A 21,737-nucleotide genomic window follows, 5' to 3' on the forward strand; every position below is an offset into this window, starting at 1 on the left:
AAATGGTGTAGGGGTTGCTAAGTAGCGCTACAATATCGATGGGCACGTGGTTCCGTTCTGCTAATTTCGCTGCAAGTTATAGCGAGTACATTGAATCAAAAAGTGCTCCAACGTTTCAGACACGCCACATGTACGAAGACCCCCGCCGCGATAACCTAAGTGATGTAAATGGCCGTTCAGTTTAAAATGAGCAGTCTGAAGTCGTATCAGTATCGATGATTCCAATTTTGAGGCGGCAAAATCCCGAGTGGGAGCTCTAGTTGTTGAACTGTGATCCAATTTTTGGTGATGACAGTATTAGTGATATAACAGAGGAATAGGCAACATAAATACACTGTCTGGCAAAGTTACCTAACCCCTCAGTTAACGGGTGACCGACATAATCGAATAATTGGATTTTAAAATAATAAAAGAGGTGAGCGTATTCTTCCCGAATAAATATATACTGATTTACAAACCAAATCGATATCGAAAAAAGTTTGGATCACCTCTGACTCTGTAATTGCCACAATCGCCGTCACATCGAAATTGAACAGAAGTTTATAAAATATCGCAGCCGTCCCTTGCTGGGGAGCCCGTGTAACAATCACTTGCATGGAATCGTCGTACACCTACAAAACCAATGAGCAATAAAGCGCATTTAGTAAAATTTGAACGAATAAACCGAATAGAACGTGAGATACCTCAAGATAAGAGGCCCGAAGTGGATGCATAATCTCAAATCCATCCTCGAAATATTTGACTTTCTGGCGTTCGTCTGCGAATAATTTAAAGTTCATGGATACACTTGAATGAAATAATATTAACATATATAAGCAAGCTCAACTATTTTCTGCTGACATTTGTGTCTACATGTATCAAAATCAACCAACCAACCAACCAACCAACCAACCAACCAACCAACCAACCAACCAACCAACCAACCAACCAACCAACCAACCAACCAACCAACCAACCAACCAACCAACCAACCAACCAACCAACCAACCAACCAATAGTTTCCCTCTATACCAGTGGTTCCCGACCTTTTTTTAGACACGCCCCCCCCCCCTTGTGATAGTGAAAAATTTCGCGCCGCCCTTATCGCCCAACCGGGACGCTAGCAACCCCAACAGATTGTTTGATGTCATGGACGGTTATGACTGTGGATGAAAGAATTCAAGAAATATGAAATTCGGTCTATATATAGAGAAAAACGCGTGAATTTGAGGTAAATCGCGCAAAGCGCGAAAAAAATTCAGTTGATCGCTCTTTCGCGCCCTCTTCAGCTGCTTTCACGCCCCCCTTCCCCGAGGGGGCAACGCCCTCCAGGTTGGAAACCACTGCTCTATACAATCAGAGTTCGTGCTTAATCTAAGAATTGTACATTGAGCTTAAGTCAGTGGCTCCCAGCCTTGGAATACTCAAGTTTACTTATAACTACAGGGTGATTTCTTTTGACCTGAAAAACGGAAGATTTTGACCTAAAAATCAATATTTTGACATTTTTTTACCTTAAAAATTCAAATTTTGACTAAATTTGACATAACGTATCCAAATAAAGTGTTTCCCACATAATGTTAGAATTGTGCTAGTTATCTTCATTCCTGGTTGGAACTGTCTACAGCAGTGTTTCCCAACCTTTTTGTCTTCATTACCCACTTCAGATTTATTCCGAGCCTTCATTCCCTACCAGGACCGAAACAGCAGATTTTTTAGCCCCACCAAAAACATTGGCCCTTGGCCCCCAGCCCCGCTGAGCCTGTACGTTTTTCCCTGCAACTTATCAACTACATTTGGTCTACTGCTAACTGAGTCGTTTCATTTGGACTAAACGCGCGAAGCGCGAAAATTTTATTTAATTCGTATTTTAATCGGTCAATATGATCGGGAATTGCATATATTTTACTATCAATTTTTTATCCCTTCTCTGCTCACGTAATCAGATTTACCGGTAGAACCGAGCGAGGTGTGTTGGAAAAGGTAGGACCCCTAAATAAGAATATAACATCTTCGGGCGGACCCGTTTAGCCAATGAAACATACATGTATATTGTATATATATCGAAGTCCAGGGTCACCACAAGGGCATTCCTTCTCCGTCAAGGTCTTCTCGCTGCTGATCGTTCTGGCACACCTCTAAGAGTTACATGGCCTATAATTTCATATGCCTTGGTGCGTCGTGGCGCAGTAATGGCCGGTGCCGAAGTCTCTATTTCTATAAATTCTACGTATTTTCGTGGAGGAACGTTACCCAATAATCAGATATTCGGCAATAATAAATCGCGCAAATAGCGCGAAATTTTTTTGAAAAAGTGGCATAAGTTTTTAAAAAATACTTCAATTTATGTTAATTCACGAAATAATTTTGGGCCCCTTTGAGCTCGCCCCCTTCCCAATTGGGGGGGGGTTGGAGTGTGGCAGTTACGGTCCTGTTCCCCACTACCCAGCACTTTTGTCATAACAGAGCAGCTATTTGCTTGTATGACTACACAAGACACACAACCACACCAGTACGCAAGACAATCGCCTATAACTGCAACATAAAACGAATTGTGAACTGATACCAATAATGGTCAAAATTTCGCGAAAGCGGTATTTCATGTCAAACTAGTCGGGCTGGATGCGTTTGTTACGCCATGATTGGCCATCCAGAGTTGAAATTTGGGTTTTGTGAACAACACGCAGCATAACTTTCGATACATACATTCCAGAGCAGTTAACTCGTAATTGCGCATGTGTCTCCGTGAATATGTAGACTGTCCTGTATATAATTCTGAACAAATACGTCTATTCCCCACCAGAAACCATTGAATTCCCCACTAGTGGCGAATTCCCCACCGTTTGGGAATCACTGCAATAGACCCTACCGATCTCCACATATAAAGGCATAAACTATATTCGCTCGATTATATTATACAATAGTGTTGTTAAAGGTGAGCAGTGCGCAATAATCACTGAGCCGTCTGAGAAACAAGGATACGTTGCTATTAGATTAATCAACTGTTACTACGACCACGACAACGTAAGCTGTCATCGTTTCGTTAGCGGTCAATTTATTTGCGATGTGACAAAGGGGATCAGTGAAACGTACAATTAGTGAATGACTGGTTGCTCTCACAAGTGACACCGGTGTATCGAGAACAAGCCAAGCGTACATAAGATTGGGTGATTTAATCAACACCGCTTACTTATAATGATTTGAAATTGACTCGTGAATTTTGCTCCGAGTCACGAGTCAGTCCATATTTCTGAAGCGCCGAGTCATGTCAAGTCAAGTCAATTCATTTTTGCAAAGTGACCGGATTCAAGTCAAGTCATACGAAAAAGGTGACTCGAGTCATCCCAACACTGGTGTCTACATCACAATTTTACATCATGCGCTTCCTGATGTAAGAACCATGCAATGCCCACGCAGTCTAGCTTCAGTTGGGACATTGCGATACGTTGAGCATATACCACCATGTGAGTCTATTTGTTTCATTTGAATGTTTATGAGTCACAATGAGCAGACAATGGGTCGTCTACAACGGTACGCCTACAAGCTGTAAGATGTCAAATTATATAAGTTCACCGCCAGTGCAAAATCTACGATACAAACGAAATGCAGGTTGCAAAAAAGTTTTAACTTTGTAAACAATTTTGACATTTTTGACCTAACGCTACAATCTTGACCTAATTTAGACTTTTTTGACTAGTCAAAAAATCGCCCTACTTATAACGATAATTATACAAGATCTACCTCAGAATACCACCATCTGACTAAGTCAAATGCAGGCACATACACTTCAACAGATTCTATATATCGGAACTTTCGGCACCGATGGACGCTGTTGGGGTAGGCCTAGTATACCTGGAGTGAAAGTGGACTTGTTGAGATTTGAACGTGACTATTAGCCGCCATTGAGAATTTGAAAATGTATGTATCGGCATGTGATCTTCACGGAAACAATCTTTAAAGTTCTATCACCAGTGTAACTATAATAAATCCTTATGTGACAGATATTTATTCATGCTCTAGTGCGCAATAATTCTCTTCAGAAGCGGCCTTGACCGGCTTAGAAATAGCTAATATAGTATAATTTAGCATTGATATACAGAAATCGACGAGAACTATTCATACAAACAAACCGCAATTGCCCAATATTGTCTATTATATTTTGTGGGATATTCAGGATCAATGAGAGCCGTTAGCGAGCTAACTCGGAGACGCAACTGGCTCGAAAGCCGTGGTTGATAATCACTAGCTTAAGCTAGCTGTTCGGCTCGATTATTCAAATTTTCATGCAGTGAAGTCGTATTTAGTGAGACGAATGTTGATATACAATGTTTGTTTCACTTCTCTACTAGTTGCTAACGATTACCCCTGACGAGTGTCAGTCAAGAATGTTCGTGCCTATTCCAATATCCAAATATTACTCAATTGTACACTGAAGATACGTACCTGCAAGAGTATCTTATGGATAAAGATTACTAATGTGGTAACTTTATTCACGATTAGGAACATTCATATCGCCATTGCTATTTGCATTGATGGTGTAGGTAGAAATACTGACATGCCGATATCTTCTCAACTTGCTGTTTTACCGTCATATCCATCGGCTTCACCCTTGTCAAATTCGAGAATTGTTCAGCAATCAATTCGGCCCTGACAACAAAACAGAAACAATAACACGCATTGGCATATCACAGGGATGTTATTCGTACGACAGGCCTATAGGCCGTATCACGCGAATCCAGCCAATAAAGATGGTGCAAACCCTTGAAAAGTTCGGCTCGTGTGAACGCGGACATTTTTCATTTTCAATGGTTCTATGTGAACGCGAACGTGACGACGATCATATGGCGTCACGTGAAGTTGTAGCGCTAATTTCAACTCCACAACTGGAACAATCAATTATGGTTCTATAGAATCAATATATTTGTCAATAACTTCGACGAGGACTCGGAAGGCAATATGAGCTTATGCCTACCGTCTACAGCAGTGGTTCTCAACCTTTTTGCCTTCGCGGACCCCTTTTGGACCATGGCAGATCCCCACCCCCACCCCCCCCCCGAAGTTTAAGTCCAAATATAGCTCAATTATCGAACAATCGTCATCTGTCTTGTGCAAATGATAACAGTAGGCTAGTGATAAACAGCAACAGAATGACTTTTCTTGAAAATAATATCATACTATTTATGAAGAAATTAGTTTGACTTTCATTATTTCGAATCGAAGCGAATTCTGCAACTGTATTTCTTGAAATACCTGGCCGCGACTTGAGAATCCGCGTCATAGATTTAACATGAACGAGTGCTGAAAATCCATTTAAACAAAGAAAGGTGGTGGCGAATGTAATAATAACGCGTAACGCTTCCGACGACACATTTTGGTATGATCGCAACAATCATGGCACCAAAGTTGACAAACATTTTTTTATACACCATATTACGCTAAGCAAGTTCCTCTAGCAGCTTATCTTGAAGTTTTTATGTAAAAACAGTTATGTATATCACAGGAGAAAATGGATTTTTGTAACATTTCGAAGTCACCTTACTAATCCAACTATTCATTTCTTACACAATCCCCAAAAAAACATCTATATACAGGAAAATATTTGTATCAGTAGGCTATTGGCAATTGAGCAACTAAAATGAGTCTGCACAGCAGGATATGTCAACTAAGGCGGCCATTCTGTTGATGGGGATTTTACTAGTAATGACGCGAAACTGCCTCGTGATTTTCCTAATTAAAAAAATACAAATTTGGTTATCAACCATTTTGCAAGTTTAGGGGTTTCGTGGGCCCCTTGAAAATACTTCGCGGACCCCCGGTTGAAAACCACTGGTCTACAGGGTCTAGGCTAAACGGGACAATGTAGGCTGTTCTTGATGCTTGGTCAGACTATCCCTACACTGATATTGATCACAGTGAAAAACGGGTTTATAAACTTGCGACTGACAGTACCTCAAAAGCAATTTAAAGATTTATAAAATACCCAATCGAACGGATTTGGTTCTTATGATAAAAATAACATAACAAATCAAGATAGATCTCGATGCATTCTTTATATCAATTTCGTTGGTGTCAATAATAATCACCAAATATTCACAAGCAGAAAGCTCGACATTTCGAGTATATTTTCTAACAAAGTAAAGATTTTTTACTTTGGCAAGGTGCATGCTCGATTAGTGCTGAATATATTTTCAAGTTGCAAGCGGATAGTGGTACGGAGGAGAAATACAAATAATTTCAAACATAGAATGCTGTAATGACGTGAAAAATTGTATCAAAGGAAAGAGGTTCACAGTCCAGAACCTAACAAGGTTCATTTAGGACAGTGGTTCCCAACGTGGGCGATTTGGCGGTGTAGGGGGAGAAAATGAAGAGGGCGATAGGGGGGCGAAAATGAACAAAGAGGGCGATAGGGGGCGAAAATAGGGGGGCGATGACGCGTCATAACGGCTGACCTTTTTTTTAGTCAACCCACGTAAGTTTAGTTGCAAAAGTGGCAAATTCGACATCGAGCCGAAAAGTTGACCGGTATTTACAGTTTTTATGCCCATTTTTCAGTACACAGGGGCGATGATCGGTGTTGAGCTTGAAAAGGGGGCGATGAGTCGAAAAAGATTGGGAACTACTGGTTTAGGAACACAAACCTCCAAATTTCTGAGGTTCACCCACAGAACGCGAACGTGAAAATCACGTTCACGCCATTACTACTCACAAATGCAACGAAAATACTTTGAGTCGGGAGTGTGAGGGGTCCGTAAATCTTATGCGGTGTCAATTACAGTGTGTTAGCATAAGAGGCAGTAAAATCAGCAGATAAAAGGAAGTAGTGATGACTTCCATAACCTTGGGAATTGAAGGCTACTGAATATGCATCGGCAATATATTGGTCGCCAAGTCCAGTATCGTGCCTAGGGTTGCATTGAAAACAAATGGTTGTTTAACCCACTTTGTTTAAAACATGTTTTAACAAAGGCCATTAATAAAATGTGTTGTTGTATAATAATACAATAACTGTGTAAATACTTTTCAAAAACACGTTTTATGACCCTACGGACAATTACTACCTAATATAGCCGACGTATACCGTGTGGGATGGTTGGAACCCTCAATATAGTCGGTTCAACAGCTATAGTACGGAGATATTTCGTCAAAGGAGCTATTTTTATAGTATATTTTCGATTGTCAATGCCAATATCACAATGACGTCACAATTCAATATTCGAGACGTCATGGCCTAAATCAGGGGTTCTCAACCCGCGGCCCGCAGACGTTTCTTTTGCGGCCCGCGACATCTTTCATTACGGAAGCAATTACTACTGGCACAGAATTGTTACATATTAATTTAGCTACTTAGCTTTCTTATCGCACTGTCTCTGTTTCGTTTGATTACTCATTCTTTGATGTGTTCTGGTATCATGATATATAGACCCATGCTGAAGTTTAGATTGATATTGTTTTGAATCGGTATTCGGCTGCACTCTGCTTCAAGATAATCCCGCTGCGTAGAACACTTTTAAAAAGTGTTTCACACACCGTGAATGGTTTTAGCAGAAATAAGTACTAGGAACGAGAACGTCGAAAGCTGGGTTTGTAACTCTGCGTTGAGCAATGAATTTGCTTTCCCAGATATAAATGGAAAACCGATGTGTCACATTTGTCAAAAAACAGTTGTCGTAACGAAGCGTCGAAGCTGCACGCCTGTACCTGCACGCCTGTTTCTTCTGGAGTTTCACATATCGCCTGATCTCAGAGAAAACGATGCTAGCCTGGTGGCAAGCCCAGCAATTCATATTTCTGGCATTGTTAAAATTGGCAGCGACGTTACAGACGCATTGTTCAAAATTGCTCAGAATATCGCTAAACCAAAGAAATCTGCTAGAAAAGGTGTGATTTCAATAAGATTTCAATATACTGTGCGAATATTCGCTGTTTCCCGAACTTAGCAGCGAGGACATCATGACCTGACAAATTTCGAAGCTACAGTTGTCTGATTCAACCGTGACCGGAATAGTAACAGCAATTCCAGTCGATCTTGTATCGCATTTCTGAACCACGTTGCCGCGTAGACTACTTTAGCCTAGCATTGGACGAATCCGCCGACTCCACAGACATGGCATTGCTAATCATCTGGGTGCATTTTATCAGAGTAGACATATTTGCAGAGGAAATGCGAAAAACAACAAATTTACAAAGCGGACTCCTGTAACTATTGGTGCAGGGCTCCATCAGCCATGGAAGGAAAGGAGAAGGGTGGATTGGTTGCTCAGAAATGACCCCGAACACCAGACTTCTTCTCATATCACTGAGAGCTGAAAGTCATGATAATGGCCTCTGTTACGAAAGTGTGGCCGTAATTTCATACTTGCTCACTCACGCATTGAAACAGGGAGTTCAGTTCTCTGTTGGAAGGGTTTGGGGTGCATATATCTATCTACTTAGAAACGAATGTAATGCAGGCTCCATATGGGGATTTACTTGTACCGCTGGAAGATACATATTCTCACAAAAAAAAAACAGCCACTGTAAACTTACGAACGTTGTCCATTAATGCCCCTGAATGCATGAAAATGTACTAAATGCCAGTATACGACTTGTAAATAGGCTATAGTAGCCTGAATTTAATAGTAGCCCGCAAATACATGATATTAATATTCTGCGGCCCGCAGCGTCTTCATTTGTAAAAATGCGGCCCGTTGTACAAGGGAAGTTGAGAACCCCTGGCCTAAATAAAACAAAAAATCATGTTTTAAACGAGCGCCTTGTTTTTAACATGTTTGTTTTAAATTGATTTTTGTTTTAAATGCAACCGTAATCGTGCCATTTAACTGACGGTGCAGCCCACTCGATGGCAGTATGTTGCTTAACTCCGCCAATATATTAGAAGTTACATAGGCTATGAAACTGTAGAAGTGGAGACATTGTAGCATAATCGACTAACTCTCCCGGAAGCAAACCTCTATTCTCGAAATTTATATTGTGTATACATAAGGCGGTATGAGTGCGTCAATGGAACTCTATTGTTAGGCGTTTCCTATCATTCATTTACAGCAATTTCCTTGTGAATGGAACTGATAGAAATGTGTGTATACTAAATTGCATTAAGCCGAGTCAATTGTTTCTATTTGAAATGCTACTCGCCAGTTTCGATCAAGCACTTCCACCATGCTAAGAGTAACAAAAATCATTCACGACCGTCAAGCTGGCACTATCGTTTAAAAATCACCCCGACAATATCGTATCAGTAGCCTACAGAATACACCAATTCGGCTACATTGATTCAAGCACCTGGAACGATCATCCGAGGGCGAGTCCACGATCACTTGTCTTGATACGTCAGTGACGCCGAATATTTGAGATTCCAGAAGTAGCTTATGGACGAGAATGTATTGGTCCTTTGAATAAATAAAAGCTGGTCGAATCCTGTTTTCCAGTAGGATTATATAATTTTAGATGTAGGTCAGTAACATGATGTTTCGTTAGCTATGTATTCTCTATATGTCTGCAAAAACTATCTTCAGCTGTCGTAATATACCACAATGGCTGGGAGCGCATGCAGGTGGGTGGTAATAATAATATGGGTACTTATATTGAATACTTACGCAGTTTTGCACCATGTCTACACGTTGACTCCTTAGTCTGGCCACGCATTGAAAGGCGTCTGCACTTCCAGCCACCTTGCTCTCGTTAAGTAGAATATCGTATGCGATGAATGTACCGGTTCTTCCAACTCCGGCACTGAAAAAAATCGTTCCCATGTATAAAAATAACGAAGCAACATAATTCATATAGAAGTAAATATTTCGGTCCCTGAATTAGGACGCTGCTTACTGCAAACTTATAAGGACCTATTTTCGATATATAGTTCAAACCACATTTCCCGATGAGAACATTAAAAACGTGGTTACGTTAGTTACCTGCAATGAACAATAATTGGTGATTCAGGTCCGTCTCTTTCGTGCGTTTCGATAACTTGCTGAGACATCCGCAGAATGTAGGATGTAGTATTTGGGAAACCGTGATCGGGCCATTTCAAGAAATGATATTGCGTCACATTCCTCTCGCTATAGCCATTCTGAAAATTGAACCATTGTATGCTGTAAGCGTATGCTCAACATACAGCTAATTAATTTTATAAGTCGATTACGTAATATATATGAAAAATAAATAACTCTTGATATTGATCAATGAATAGAAGAAACAGCATTGATTAAACGTCAAATAATTATATTAGGTAAATTAAATATTTCTACGAGAGCCCAAGAAATTCCAGATCTTAGATGACGGAGAGGCCTATATGTGCGCAAAAATTGCAAAAGTAGTCGACGTTACAGGAACACAGAATTTTCCTTTTTCAATTGTTACAGTGTTCCCACCCTTTATAAAAGGATGCAAAATCATTAAAAAGGAATCCTCATTTTCCAGTTGCGGTATGGGCAGCAACCAATAGATCAAGCGTCACCAACGCGGTGTCCGCGGGCAGTTTTTGATCGGCACGTTGCTCGTCTTAGCGCAAGCGTAGGCCTAACGGGAATCTAGATAATATTCCTTATTTTCGACGCGGAGATTTGGGGCTTCGGCGCGCAGTGCGGCAACGGAACTGAGCCCGAAAACACTGGCGTGAGTCCCGGTGAGTGAGAGTTTTCTGTTCATGGTAAGCGGTGGAAACCTTACCCAATGTTCTGAATGTCTAACTTAGTGAAGAAATCCATCAGTAACCAAGAATTAGATCTTGGTTTCAAAAAGGTTGGTGACCCCTGCAATAGATGCTAGATGTACGTTGCAAAAGTAGAAGCGGATGGGTTGCAAATGCTATCTTCGTTATTGTGTGGAAACATATGCCCTATTCGAATGTTCACATCATCTATATATAGGCAGGCTACAAATTAGATCGCTTACACCAAGATCGAATTTCACGCTTAGTGTTCTGCAGACGAATCCAGAATATTTCACTTCATTGACGTTTGTGACGTAGACTTTTCCGAAAGTAACAGATTCCCCGAATTCAGGCCAATATTTCTCGCATTTAGCCTGAAACGAGCGTCAGTTATTACAACAATATTTCCAATCAGCGCAAAAGCACATAACAATGCATTGAAGTTTAGCGTGTTACGTCCTACGGTCTTGGGAGAACAATAAACATATACGGCTAACTTCCAATCAGAAACCATTGAATTCAGTCTCAGAAGGGTTATTATAACATTGGAAAGCGGTATACGTACGATTCCTATCCACAGTGTTGATAAACGAGGGCGAGTAGATAACAGAAAACACGTTATAAATGCAAAGCAAAGCGAGGAAATGATGATTGGCAATAATTACTAGTCGTATACAAATAAAAAGTCAAGCAATACCAACGTAAATGCACGAGCATAGCAATAGTATGGTGGAAAGTACATTGATTACCCGTCGTGCTTGACACTTTATTCCACAGGTCAAATTTACGTTTTACTTGTCCAGGCGGGTCACGAAAACTCTTATAGGGGACATACTACTTCTACTTAGTGGCGAGATAGCGCAGCGGTATAATCCGCGGCTGCAACACCAATGGGTGTAGGTTCGAGTCCGACCGAGGTCGACTTCCGAATTCCGATACCTAAGTGTTGGAGGTTTACCTACGCTCCTCCTCGCCACATCATCCGCGTCAGCGGTGTCTTAAAAAAGCCTAGAGGTGGGCCGTGCTATAAGTCGGCAGTTACGGAAAATATTAAGATTATCGGCCTGGTGTAAATGACCATAGTAGTCGACAAACACCATGAATACCCCAAAACAAACAAACTACTTCTACTTGTACAGAATACTCGAATAGTTTGGCGTAGTTACACCGTTTATCACAAATACTGTATAGATATTTCATCAATTGGAACAACACGCTTCACGTTTCTGGATCCAGGCGCACTATTGTTTTCAACATAATGAAAACACTGACCAGCATTCAGGAAACGCTGCTGCATCTTAGATTTTGTCGATTAAAAAGCGTTTTAATTGACTCACAAAACAATTATATGAATAGAGACCGTATTTGGAATTTCAAGGAATTCCGATGTTATTTATACCTGCTCAGGGTTTTAGCGAACCCAGTTTTAGTTGTTGCGGGCATTAGGCTGTACTGGTTAAATAGGCTACTTCCTCTCTACATTTCTGTTTTGGTTGACTTATTTTTATTTGACTCTATTCGAGGATGTCTGTACCTTCCCGGCTTCGATACATTTCGCCAACATTACAATTACGACACTTTCTTGTTCGACAACCATCAACCAGAAGTCATTAACTGTTCTCTTCAAAGGCCCCTGTGTCGCAATGAATTTTCTCAACATCAGATAACCCTGCAAGAAAATTGATCTAGTTAGATGATTTTATTGGGAAATCCCGCATATCCGTCTACATTCGCAACTCATTTCGCAAATCATATGGGATCAGAGAAATAACTGGGGATATACACGACACCTCTACATCAGACGATGTAGGTGAGACTACCGAGATAATGTAAGTCTTGAGCCTGACTTTACGGGTATCATCTTAAAATTAGACAGCATATATAAAGCAGTGGACACAAACCATACGGTAGGGTTACCATATTTTGAAAATCTGAAAAGAGGACGCTTTTTCAAAATTTTCAGACTTACAACAACGGAGTAAAATAAGGAAAAATGATCAATTTAATCCGAGTTTTTAGTTGCTTGACTATAGAAAGGAGATCATTTCTCGGACTCGACTATCAAAATATACGCGTTTATTGAATTCCGCGTTGGTTGACTAAAAAAGGTTCATTTTCTGGTCAACTCCCAAAATACCCACAACACCGTTACTTGAGTACTAATTTTCTGTATCTCAATTGAATTTTGGCATACATTTAACAAAAAAAATTCAAAAAGAGGACATTTGGCCGTCCTCCGGGGACACTTTCAAAATATTCAAAAAAGAGGACAATCGTCTCGCAAGAGGACGTATTGTAACTCTACCATATGGTACCCTTCATATGACGCTTTCCACGCATAATATTAGTGAAATTTACCAGTGGTGTGGCAGGTACATCACTGACTCCTGTGGTTACATGCAGCTATACTCCGACCGTGCCTCGGTGCTTTTACGTTTTTTAATTACCAGCCAATTGGGGTACAGAACTACAGTAGACCTATTTCATGAAATAATAACTGTGTGTTGCTAATTTATTCACAAAAACTTCGGGACATTAGTAGCGAGCATCAGTAATATGGATCCCTACGCCTATCCAATGCATATGTATTTTGTGAGCCGTTTTATTGAGATCATTACTGCAATGTAACATATGATCACAGTCATATGGCTATTGAGAAAACCGTTTGGTAGGCCTACAGCTCAGTCAAACATGGACAAGGACATCGATTTAATTGTAGAAGCACCAAGATGCTGCACAGTGCACATGCACGAAAAGTAACTGTGGTATGCAGCGCCAGATATGCGTTGGCAGGTGACACGCGATCAGACAGAGTATGGGAACAACTGGTGTAAACACATTCTCTTACATTGATATAGCATGCGTTAATATATCCGTCGTCATTATTGCCGATATGAACTCTTGTGTTATCGTCTGTTGAGAAAAATTGACAGAATTAAGACAAAATGAACCATAAACGTGGATGGAAATTTGCAATGATTAGTTTTTCAAACTACCAGCGATTATCATTTGCAACATTATAGCGTAGCTTACTCACACGGAAGTATATTTTTGAATCGATTCTTCACTATTAAAGCAGGGTTTGCAGCGAATTCAGTTGACAATTGGAGATTGCTCGAACGCAACTGCAAGTCCTAAAGAAGGAAGTATATGTCTCTATTCTCTGCCCAAGTCGTGGTATGTTGCAATGTGAGTACTTTAGTATCCGTTGTTCAGTCCTCCTATTATTTTCTAAGTTAAATGCTACATGAACATTGCGAAAGTTTGAAAAAATTCGTATGGAACTGGATCTCTTTCAGTCGTTTTTGGATGATGCAATTTATTGATTTCTCGATTTGTCGACTGATATGAGTGATTGGAAATATTGCATTAGCCGAATGTATAAAATCATCAAAATTTACAAGAAAGTACAATTTAAAATTGATGTCGATAAATTCTTGCGTTTTTAAAATCTATCATTAATCACACCTCAAATTCCTTTTTAAACTGCTTTCCATTATTACACTGCATTAAGTTGTAATTCCTTTCGAAATCATCCATTGAGATGCCAGTAGCCGATTTACTAATCGGTTCTAAACACAAAGAGTTGTTATTGATTGTCCCTTTTATTGCCCTTACCTCTCCTACCGATAACGTTGTATATAGACGTTAGTTCCATAGATGTGCTCGCTGTATTGTTTCGTTTTCTGAAAATATGAAGTGCAACTGTTAACAAGGTAGGTAATGATATATGACAGTTGATCACACTGCTTTGAAAGAAACCTCTAATATCATGTAGTGTAGAGACCAATAGAACGAATAGTTCAGTTTTATCTAACTACCTGATGTCCGATCTATATTTTTGTGTCTCTATCTCAGAATATTTATCCGTTTCAGTAGATGGTAAATGAATGAAAAAAATAGCTAAAGTCCTGTTAGGGCCAATGTCCTTTATTTTAAAGTTCCTCCGCCTGGCAAATGAGGAGTTGGAATAAATTACGAGTCAACCAAAATCGAATTGAAAAGAAAGTCACCATGTGTCGCGCAAAACAATTTGACTTCTGTCACCCGAACGAATAAAACGTCACTATTTGATGTTTCATTTGCGAGAACAACACGTACGAGCTATCAAGACATTTGTTGCATTGTTCAGTACTGTTGCAGTTGTTGTTGGTATCGGGATATGATGAACGGCTACTATGGCCCTTTACACTAAGTTCAAAGAGTTCCGGAATTCATCAGTGTTACAACTGTACGCTGGTGAGGATAAATAATTTAGCCGCTGATAGTGACATCTTTGGATCTGATAACAGGCCTGTATTTCGACACCAAACGATTTGAGAAATACTATATAATATTTACCATACTACTGTGTAAAACACACACATAGGGTAAAAGGAGTGTAGTAATTTTTTAAGGGCTGGAAGAAAGTATATTTCCACCTGATAGACGTGCTCCGCAAAAAATTTAAAGAAAAATTAAATGCGAAATGATTTGTGCTAGGCATAAAACTTTTCTGTGTCATTCTGATCTATAAGTGAGAGCTAATTGTACAGACGTAAAAGAAACTATGAGACTGTCACGGCCTCATGTCAGTTAATCGTCGATGTTAATGGCTGGATTGACTTTTGTTTCCACCATAGATTATTGTTGAAACGACCGGATCAGGCTATACCGTGTATTGTGCCGCAACTTGACGATATGAATTCCGACAATGTGTGTTATTCAAGCGACGAATTGTCCGAATGAATCGGAATTTTTTAGGTGCAATTTTACTTCTGTCCAAATTAAGCCGGGTGGACTGTACTTGAGAAGAATTACGAAAGAAATGAGACTAACCTGCGTACAATAATCCAGTACGCCGCCGCTGCAATTAGCAATAATATAAACGCCACGCCAACGACTACGCCGCCGATTACTGCACCGTTACCACCTGTAGAATCTACAATGCGATGTGATTTGCAACTCTACACGATGCCTGTTTGGCAGTACGTTGCCTTATGATAAAAATATCCACATTGACACGCATTGAACGTGGGTAATGCTCGAGCTGCAACTAATAAGCAGAGGAGATCCAAATAATCATCGTTGGTACTTAAATACAAGTATAGAAGTGGCAACATAAATTTCTACTCCAGTATGAGTAGAAGTAGCAATTTACAAGTAATCAAAAGAGTGAGTATTTTCAGCCTAGTGTTCCTTGTAAAAATGCAGGAAGTAGAAATAGCCTACTCTAAAATCGTAAGCTCTTGATAACGTAATGCTAGTACTCCATAAGTGACCGCCTCGGCTAAAAAGTGATGAACATCTTTCGCTAACAGTCATGGGACTTGGAGTCATCGATATACTCTAATTCATCCTCCGACTTGTTGCAAAATATGACTTGCAATTGTGCACTTAAATATCCTACCTTCCAAATCAGGATTGCAGACAATGAAGGAAATGTCTCCAGGACCCATACAAGTGTACGCCTGTACGCTGATTTCGTAAATAGAGTTATGCTTCCGCGCAAACTCGTACATTACACTATCGTTACTGAGAAAACTTTCAAAAATACTCTCCCGGCGTTGCAGTCCCGGTGATGGTTCGCTTGAACTCTCGTTAATTACTATCTGAAATATCGCGCACTTAATAATCGTACAATAATAACGTGTCAAATTGAATTCTTGAAAGGAAATTGTCGGAAATAATGCATTGAAAATAACAAGAATGTGAAAGCAAATAACTTACGTGAATGGACTCTTGTATAGGTCCAGAACTGCATTCTTCAACATTGAAATAAACCGTAACATCATCTGCTGACACTAATCAGAGTTACTCGTCAACGAGTGGTGACAAATTGTACAGTTGTTAAGAACTATGTTTTGTACAAGTGGTTGACGATTAATCCGGACGAGTGTCAGTCCAAGATATTCCCGTATACTTCAACATTATCATATTATTCACGTACGAGAATAGCGAGGAAGTGAAGATTATAAAAGTAAACCCTAATAAATGTTTGGTTACGATACGTCCTCCTTTAGGAGGATTAGCCCACTTTTTTCAGGTTATTGAAAATGTCCTCCGAGGACGCCTAAATGACCCTCTTTTTGAGATTTTGTCCTCTTATTTCGGAATTTTGGTCAAATTTACTGTCAAATTGGACTGAGATACCGTAATTAGCACCAAAATACGCTGCGGCGGCGGGTATTTCGGGGGCTGAGCAGGAAAGTTAATGTTATTTTTTAGTTAACCACATGTAAACGTGTAGGAAAAAACTGTATGTCAGGCGCTGAGCGAGAAAGTTGACCTTTTTTGTTAGTCAACCGACCAAGAATTGACCATTTTTCAAGAATGTTCTTCGGAATTCCGAGTTTGAAAATTTTGAAAAACTGTCCTCCATTGCAGATTCCAAAATATGGTTACCCTAAATAAATGGCCTCTGTGAAATCCTTACCGATGTATCAGTTCACCCAAATTGAATCTAATTAGGACTGAAACCAAAACAGTCGGATTTGAGTTGAAGGATGAAGTGGATCGCGGAACCTAATTTGGGATATATCAGTTTTTCATGATGGAAATGATGCGTCGATAGGAACTAAGCGCAATGTAACATTTGAATTATTTCCTCGTAGAACCTCATACCTTGTATCGGGTTATATATCCGACTGGCACATCTGCAGGCCTTGCCCAAGCAGCAGTACAGCTAGTTGAGTTTGATTGTGCAAATCGCAAATCGCTGACTTTTGGCGGCAATCCCACACTCATATATCGAGTTTTGTTGGTGAGAGTGTACTTCGCTTTGCACTGCTTCCCCTCCTGCAGACATGGCGTCAACTGTAACGCACAATTAGAACTTAGCATAATGTTGAGTATGCAGAAAGAAGATAAGATAAGAATGTCATGGTATCGATTGCACTTATCACTGTCAGTAACACGAGAAAGTTAGTTATGTGCGACCTGGATGAAGCTTTTTAGTACCAATTTCCATCATTGGTGTATTTTCATATTTAGAAATGCAAGTTACTACACATTAGAATGAAAAATCTTTACCGATATAGTATACGTAGACCACGGTCGAACAGTCTTTGTATGCATCTGGAAGTCTGCCGTTGTTGCATTTACAAACGTTTCGTAAACATCGCTTTCGTTATGATCATTCCTGATTAACAGCCTACGGAGATCGAATTTCATATCAAACGATAATAGAGCACAGGGTGGGCAATCATTTTAGCTCGCGGGGCGCATCTAACATTTGAATCCATTCGTGGGCCGCATTATATAAAAACTGTAATACTAAACTGAAATTCAATATTGGTATTTGATTATATCGTGACCGACAACATGGAAATATTATCCATAAATTGGTATATTTAAAACAAATCAAACATTGATTTGATGATGACGTCTACGCGTCAGAAACATTGACGAGCATTTAAAAGCAGGTAGTCCTCATTACCAAAACTAAGAATCAAAGACGGTTGTCCCGATTCTTAGAACTGGATGTTAATTTGGATCTGTTCATAGATTAGATGATTGTGCGTTATTTTCAACTCCAGGACACGCAATGCGGACAGCAGCATAACCATGTTACCTTTAAATACGCTTCTATACAATATATAAATATATTAGACATATATATAGGCTACCTCTACACACACACAAAGAACGAATCTATCCAACACACTCGTGAATCGGTTTTTCAAAGTAACACTAAAAGTAATAAACCTTCTCGTATTGTCAATCAAAAATCACACTCGTGGTCCGCATTAAGTCATTTACGTTTCACTTTCTGTGATGTTTGAAAATTCAAACCTTTAAAAATTCATATGGGCCGTTAGGCTATCGCGCCATCAATAAAATAAGTAAAAAATACCGTGGTAAGAACAAGAATATAATTTATCATTCTCATGTTGAAGTATATTGAGAAAGAGTTCAAGCAAGTACCCACATTAATTTTATTTTAGTACGTATTTTATCAATATTTTACAACGTTTCATGTGGCTTTCGCGGGCCGCACAAAACGGTGATATGGGCCGCATGCGGCCCACGGGCTGTAGTGCCCCCCTGATTTAGAGAGATAGCTTCATAATTATTTAAACTCCTCAAATAAGACTATGCTTCTATATGCCACCGATGTTTCGACCAAACTCCACATACTCGGCAATTAAGATCATGCACGTATGGTATGAAGCTGGTGGTTTTGTAAACAATTGTGAGCTGATTCACCATATGAATCTTCCGGCAGACTGTTATCGTTCATATTATAATCAAGATCGCAACGCCCTACTATATATGGAAGTGAATACTTACTTGTGAACCAAAGAGACAGCTTCCAGATTCGATTTCCATTCAACATTGAGTTTCGAAGAACAATTTCCCGCAATATTTGCCACATATTCAGGAGGGCTTGACACTAATAAATTACAGTGTAATCGTATAATCTGTTGTCATCGTACACAGTATAATGCATACTTGGGAATTGGCAAGTGGAGTTTTTTTTTATGACCAAGTATTCAGAGATATTCCATGGTTTTAAAATCACTGAAGCAATCGTATTGGGCTATTTTCCGATAATTCGAATCACGAACATGTAATAAAAACACTCTGGTGAGATGATTGACATCAGACAATCGATAACAAATTAATAAGTGTTAAATTTCTTACTGAAGTAGTATTTATAAAATTATTAGGCATCACGTGACGGTTCCTATGTATGTAGATTGGGCGTCGCCTCTTTAGTTTAGTCGGTATGCTATTAGTCGTTATGTTGTGCTATGTTTGGACACTAGTTACTAACAAGCGTTGATGTTGCGTAGGTTTGTTTCCCTAACCGCGAGCAAACACTATTTAAAACCTACTTCCCCTACATATTTTATTTGTAGTATTTTGAACCACCCTTCGTTCATGCCGTTTTTTAAATGAACCTTCATAGACGGAGTTTCATTTCGTAATATGCGTCGTGAAATTCGAGTTTAAATTAAAAAGTAGCAATGTAACTCTCTTTCAGCTACGATCAGTTACAAAATTCATGGTATGCTGCTTATACCAGTGATTGTCTTTTGCACCGCAAGCTAGTTAAGTTCATCTACCAACACAAGTTCATTGAATAATTAATTTTGAAAGTACCGGTATACTGTATTATACACCATTTACAATCTTAAGTCAGTTGTCGCATGTTACACGATGTTACCACACATCGTACCTTCATTATCAGTAATGCAGCTTCCTTTGTACCAGGTCACATGCCCAGGTCCAGCACAAGTACTTGCTTGTACACCGATTCGATAAATTGAGTTTGGTTTTCCTAACAAATTATACGTTACACTTTCATCGCCAATAAAATCTTCAAATGAGCTATCGTTGCGCTGCATTCCCAGATATGCCAAGCTTGAACTTTTGTTGATTACTATCTGAAATATCATGCATCATTGCAAATGAGCTTGCTACATTGCTTTATTATGAAAATAATCTTAAAATGACAACTCCAAAATCAACTGAAAAGAGACTAACGTGAATGAAATGACATCTAGATTATGTCAAAAATTTCATCAATAACCGTTGCAAAAAAGTTATTAAGAAATTGATAAATAAATGAGTTTTCTTGAGATTATTCATGTATGGACGATATAGAACGATATGGATCATATATTCTTTTACCGAGTGAAACTATTCAATACACATGAATCAAGAATTATAATGCAACCTGCGTCCTAAGGAAAATAGCAATATTGAAGTAAAATTTTACTGAAGTCCAGTCGGTTAGCCTATGCAATAGATGACACGGTTACAGCTTCCAATGCAGAAACGTGGTAAATGGAGAATTGAGAATAGCCAAGGTTTTAGATGCGGCGCTGTATTAGTGGAAATGAGGGATCGGAACTATATACGCAAGTTATGGCGCGAGATTAGATCCCAAAGACAGATTATTACAGTGCGTTTTGTATATGTGAATGGCGGTACGAATCTTTTTGAATAATAACAAGCAAATTAATAGATATTCAAATATAATCCGATTTGGCAAGGTATGACGCAGAAATGTAATCTTGAAACGGATGCTAAATGAAGTCAGGTGTGTTGGTAATTAAGCGGCAGTCATAACATAGAACGCGAGTGAAATCCGAATCATTAAATTTCCATTTCACGAAATCTCTCAATAGACTTTTTACAGTATATAATAGGGAATATTTCAAGACTGTAAGGAAACTCTTTCTTCCGGCATAAATCCGGTTTCTTCAATTTTATAATCTTCGTTATTGCTACGTTGACTAGGGCTCAGCACGTAGATTAAACGCAATAAACTAAATAGCTCTTGGATAGGATTCCTAATTGTTCTTAGTAGATAGTGGTTATGGATGAAAAATGACGCAATCATACGACCAGTCTACTTACCTACAACATGCACCTACCTTGTATTGGGTAACATGTCCCATTGGCACATCAGTGGGCTTTCCCCACGCTACAGAACATGTGTATGAGTCGGATTTCGTGACTCGTAAATTGGTAACCCGTTGCGGTGACCCAACACTCATGTATCGAGTTCGATTAGTGCGAGCGTACTTTTCCTTGCAGTGCGTCCGTTGCTGAGGACACGGCGTTACCTATGCAAAGTATAAATTGAGACAACTTGACTCGTATCAGTCTTCCTAAAATACGGAAAATGACTCGACTCGAGTCAATTTGTATATTGACTCGTTTTGTACTCGAGTCATTGCATATGAATTGACCAAGTCATATAACTCGAGACTAGGACGGCCATGAAAGCCGTCTCATTGTAAATTCGAACAATAGTAAATAGACCAGATTGTTCTTTATTAGGTTCATCAGTACTGGTACATGAAAAATATCACTACAAATTGTTTACAGTGAGGAAATTTGTATATTAAGAATGCGACACATTTGATATCTCCCAAGCAGAGTTGTAATAAAATGGGCTGAACATTACCCGAACTCGAAACTCAACAGTAGGGGTCTTCAAAAATGATTTTTGTCTACTTGATAAAATTGTTAGGTTACCTAATGTTACCGAGTCTCAGGGTTCCGAGTCACGAGTCTATCTCACTTTTATACATCTGACTCGAGTCAAGTCGAGTCATTTTCAATTTACCACCGAGTCAAAGCCAAGCCCAACATGGGGAACAAAGGGTGG

At 39.4% G+C, this 21,737-nt stretch overlaps 2 protein-coding genes across 2 annotated transcripts in view; one reads left to right on the forward strand and one right to left on the reverse strand.

The window, feature by feature from the left end:
* Positions 1 to 21,737, forward strand: part of LOC145452907 (macrophage mannose receptor 1-like) — a 448,907-nt gene that overhangs the window by 336,394 nt on the left and 90,776 nt on the right. The gene's annotated exons all lie outside the window — the stretch shown is intronic.
* Positions 1 to 21,737, reverse strand: part of LOC145452896 (uncharacterized) — a 172,899-nt gene that overhangs the window by 31,758 nt on the left and 119,404 nt on the right. Inside the window, exons 30-46 of the mRNA XM_080331023.1 lie at positions 18,902 to 19,004; positions 17,642 to 17,762; positions 17,234 to 17,425; positions 16,020 to 16,221; positions 15,449 to 15,542; positions 14,258 to 14,316; positions 14,099 to 14,202; positions 13,668 to 13,764; positions 13,479 to 13,543; positions 12,165 to 12,299; positions 10,873 to 11,004; positions 9,891 to 10,048; positions 9,576 to 9,711; positions 9,262 to 9,368; positions 4,535 to 4,626; positions 684 to 757; positions 489 to 611 (exon numbers count right to left, since the gene is read on the reverse strand). Coding sequence (XP_080187149.1) covers positions 489 to 611; positions 684 to 757; positions 4,535 to 4,626; positions 9,262 to 9,368; positions 9,576 to 9,711; positions 9,891 to 10,048; positions 10,873 to 11,004; positions 12,165 to 12,299; positions 13,479 to 13,543; positions 13,668 to 13,764; positions 14,099 to 14,202; positions 14,258 to 14,316; positions 15,449 to 15,542; positions 16,020 to 16,221; positions 17,234 to 17,425; positions 17,642 to 17,762; positions 18,902 to 19,004 — 1,994 coding nt within the window. The remainder of the gene's footprint in view (positions 1 to 488; positions 612 to 683; positions 758 to 4,534; positions 4,627 to 9,261; positions 9,369 to 9,575; positions 9,712 to 9,890; positions 10,049 to 10,872; positions 11,005 to 12,164; positions 12,300 to 13,478; positions 13,544 to 13,667; positions 13,765 to 14,098; positions 14,203 to 14,257; positions 14,317 to 15,448; positions 15,543 to 16,019; positions 16,222 to 17,233; positions 17,426 to 17,641; positions 17,763 to 18,901; positions 19,005 to 21,737) is intronic.

The sequence above is a fragment of the Botryllus schlosseri genome, chromosome 12 (assembly GCF_051294905.1).
Source record: "Botryllus schlosseri isolate E-star chromosome 12, Bs_hap1, whole genome shotgun sequence".
Taxonomy (NCBI): domain Eukaryota; kingdom Metazoa; phylum Chordata; class Ascidiacea; order Stolidobranchia; family Styelidae; genus Botryllus; species Botryllus schlosseri.